Below are 3,444 nucleotides of genomic sequence, written 5' to 3'. Positions count from 1 at the left end.
TTTAGAAAAAAAATAAACTCAGCATTAGTAACAGTTAAGACTTTGCTTGAAACTTTTGACACCTTCACAAGGGTATGAATTTGTAATTCATACTCACTGTACGTACACGTCACTCATCCAAATCCGATTGCTTGTTAGCACTTGCATGGTTTCAGAAGGCACACACACTGACACTGACAGTATGGAAATTATCAGGCATTTATTTTCTATGAGTGCCCAGGCCACAGTTGTGCGAGGCATTACCCAAGCATATGAAATCCTTGCCCAAAAGAGTTTGCAAACCAATTGTTTCTTAACACGGTCACTGTATTTCAACCCTTCCCCTCGTGACAACCTCCTCTCAGGGACAGACTTGCCTGGTCTCATGAAAGATTCCATCAGCAGAGTCACTGGGTCAAAGCCAGAGCAACGCATGGGTATGGCAGGTGCCCAGAAAGTGCCAAAAGGCCACAGTTTCATAGGTTGGAAGGAACCTTTAAAATCATCAAGTCAAACCATCAACCTAACACTGCCTAACCCACCACTAAACCATGTCTCTCAGCACCGCATCTCCATGTCTTTTAAATACCTCCAGCACTGGTGACTTAACCACTTCCCTGGGCAGCCTGTTCCAATGTTTGATAACCTTTTCTGTGAAGAAACTTTCCCTAATATCCATCCTAAACCTCGCCTGGCGAACTTGAGGCCATTTCCTCTTCTCCTATCACTTGTTACTTGGGAGCAGAGCCCAACCCCCCTCGCTACCCCCTCCTTTCAGGGAGCTGTGGACAGCGAGAAGGTCTCCCCTCGGTCTCCTTTTCTCCAGGCTGAACACCCCCAGGTCCCTCAGCCGCTCCTCACCAGCTCCGTTGCCCTTCTCTGGACACACTCCAGCCCCTCAATGTCTTTCATGTCATGAAGGGCCCAAAACTGAACACAGTATTCTATCATGCCATGACGCAGCCACTATCACCTGCAGCTGGCTGTCCCCTGCAGCCATCATCTTTCCAGACTGACTGGCAGTTTCCTCCAAATCTGCTGACTCTTGGAAATGGTATAGACCAAACTTCCAAGCCAAGAGGTATAAAAACGCCCTGACCCAAAGCTGACCCAAAAAGCTCTTGAAGCAGATCCAACAGCAGCCAGAGTGATGAGGCTTCCGCGCTTCCCGGTGGGATACAGGGGATGCCCGTGCTGTGATGGAGGAGGAAGGATGAGCGCTCTCATCCTTGGCCAGGAAACCATGCTGCTCGTCGGCACACAAGAGCTATAAATCGTGAGCTGCGAGTTATGAATTACAGAACTTGTAAGTGAGAAACTTTGCTTGCTTTCCTAATGAGCTCATTAAATAAAGTTTAATTTGCAGAGTATGAGCTCCTGTAAATTAGAGAGCTCCAGAAGGTCCATGACAGTGCTGGCGGCAGCACCGTACCTCTGTGTACCTCAGGAGCATTGTATCTCCACGTGCCATCTGTATCAGGGTGACACACTTGCGCTCTTTCATCCGGGTACTTCCTTGTCCCGGTTTGCGGTAAAGCAGAACCACTTTTCTGTTCAGTAATCTTACTTTGCAGCTAAACCTCTTTTAACGAACTGAACTTGCTGAAATTAATGGCATATTTTTCCGACAGTGTCCGCTCTCAGAGTGATCAGACCCATGTTTACAGCTGATGCCCAGGCATGGTATGTGGAGAGGCTCCTGCTTACACTTACTGCTGTAACACCCAAGGGCAGAGAACTTTGTTCCTCGCCCCGTTGGAGGGTCGGAAGCAGAAAAGCGTAGAGGGGTCCCACCTGCGGGGAGGAGGGGACAGGACAGGTGACCTGAAACTGACCAACGGGGTGTTCCATCCCATCTGCCTCATGCTCAGTGTAAAAGCTGAGGGATCAGAGGGTCAGGGCTCTTCCTTCGATGGTGGTGTCCGAGGAGGATTCCATGTGTTCGTCTGCCTGTGATCCCCATCCTGAACGCAGATCTGGAATCTGTTGCTGAATCCAGTCTGGGACTTGCCCAGTGCCAGAGGGTGACGTGAGCATCATCCTCAGAGCTCGATCCAGTTTCGTATATATTTCATTATTCTCTTTTTATTTTATTAATAATATTTTCATAGGATGGAGGAAAGGGAGGATGGAGGAAAGGGAGGATGGAGGATGGAGGAAAGGGAGGATGGAGGATGGAGGAAAGGGAGGATGGAGGATGGAGGAAAGGGAGGATGGAGGATGGAGGAAAGGGAGGATGGAGGAAAGGGAGGATGGAGGAAAGGGAGGATGGAGGAAAGGGAGGATGGAGGATGGAGGAAAGGGAGGATGGAGGATGGAGGAAAGGGAGGATGGAGGATGGAGGAAAGGGAGGATGGAGGATGGAGGAAAGGGAGGATGGAGGAAAGGGAGGATGGAGGAAAGGGAGGATGGAGGAAAGGGAGGATGGAGGATGGAGGAAAGGGAGGATGGAGGATGGAGGAAAGGGAGGATGGAGGATGGAGGAAAGGGAGGATGGAGGATGGAGGAAAGGGAGGATGGAGGAAAGGGAGGATGGAGGAAAGGGAGGATGGAGGAAAGGGAGGATGGAGGATGGAGGAAAGGGAGGATGGAGGATGGAGGAAAGGGAGGATGGAGGATGGAGGAAAGGGAGGATGGAGGATGGAGGAAAGGGAGGATGGAGGAAAGGGAGGATGGAGGAAAGGGAGGATGGAGGAAAGGGAGGATGGAGGATGGAGGAAAGGGAGGATGGAGGATGGAGGAAAGGGAGGATGGAGGATGGAGGAAAGGGAGGATGGAGGATGGAGGAAAGGGAGGATGGAGGAAAGGGAGGATGGAGGAAAGGGAGGATGGAGGAAAGGGAGGATGGAGGATGGAGGAAAGGGAGGATGGAGGATGGAGGAAAGGGAGGATGGAGGATGGAGGAAAGGGAGGATGGAGGATGGAGGAAAGGGAGGATGGAGGAAAGGGAGGATGGAGGAAAGGGAGGATGGAGGAAAGGGAGGATGGAGGATGGAGGAAAGGGAGGATGGAGGATGGAGGAAAGGGAGGATGGAGGATGGAGGAAAGGGAGGATGGAGGATGGAGGAAAGGGAGGATGGAGGAAAGGGAGGATGGAGGAAAGGGAGGATGGAGGAAAGGGAGGATGGAGGATGGAGGAAAGGGAGGATGGAGGATGGAGGAAAGGGAGGATGGAGGATGGAGGAAAGGGAGGATGGAGGATGGAGGAAAGGGAGGATGGAGGAAAGGGAGGATGGAGGAAAGGGAGGATGGAGGAAAGGGAGGATGGAGGAAAGGGAGGATGGAGGATGGAGGAAAGGGAGGATGGAGGAGGATGGAGAATAGGGAGAATGGAGAAGGAGGAGGATGGAGGAGGAGAAGAAGGATGGAGAAAAGGAAGGATGGAGAAAAGGGAGGATGGAGGAAGAGAATGGAGGAAGAGAATGGAGGGAGAGAAGGGAGGATGGAGGGAGAGAAGGGAGGGTG

The 3,444-nt window shown here is 51.5% G+C and overlaps 1 protein-coding gene across 1 annotated transcript in view; it reads left to right on the top strand.

Annotated features, from left to right (window-relative positions):
* The first annotated feature begins 3,421 nt into the window (after positions 1-3,421).
* CWF19L1 (CWF19-like 1, cell cycle control (S. pombe)) overlaps positions 3,422-3,444 on the top strand; it is a 13,989-nt gene continuing 13,966 nt past the window's right edge. Inside the window, 1 exon segment of the mRNA XM_009881767.1 lies at positions 3,422-3,441. Coding sequence (XP_009880069.1) covers positions 3,422-3,441 — 20 coding nt within the window.

This window comes from Charadrius vociferus, unplaced genomic scaffold (assembly GCF_000708025.1).
Source record: "Charadrius vociferus isolate BGI_N301 unplaced genomic scaffold, ASM70802v2 scaffold390, whole genome shotgun sequence".
Taxonomy (NCBI): Eukaryota; Metazoa; Chordata; class Aves; order Charadriiformes; family Charadriidae; genus Charadrius; species Charadrius vociferus.
The sequence above is the reverse complement of the archived record's forward strand: the minus strand, read 5'-3'. Positions and strand labels throughout refer to the sequence as shown.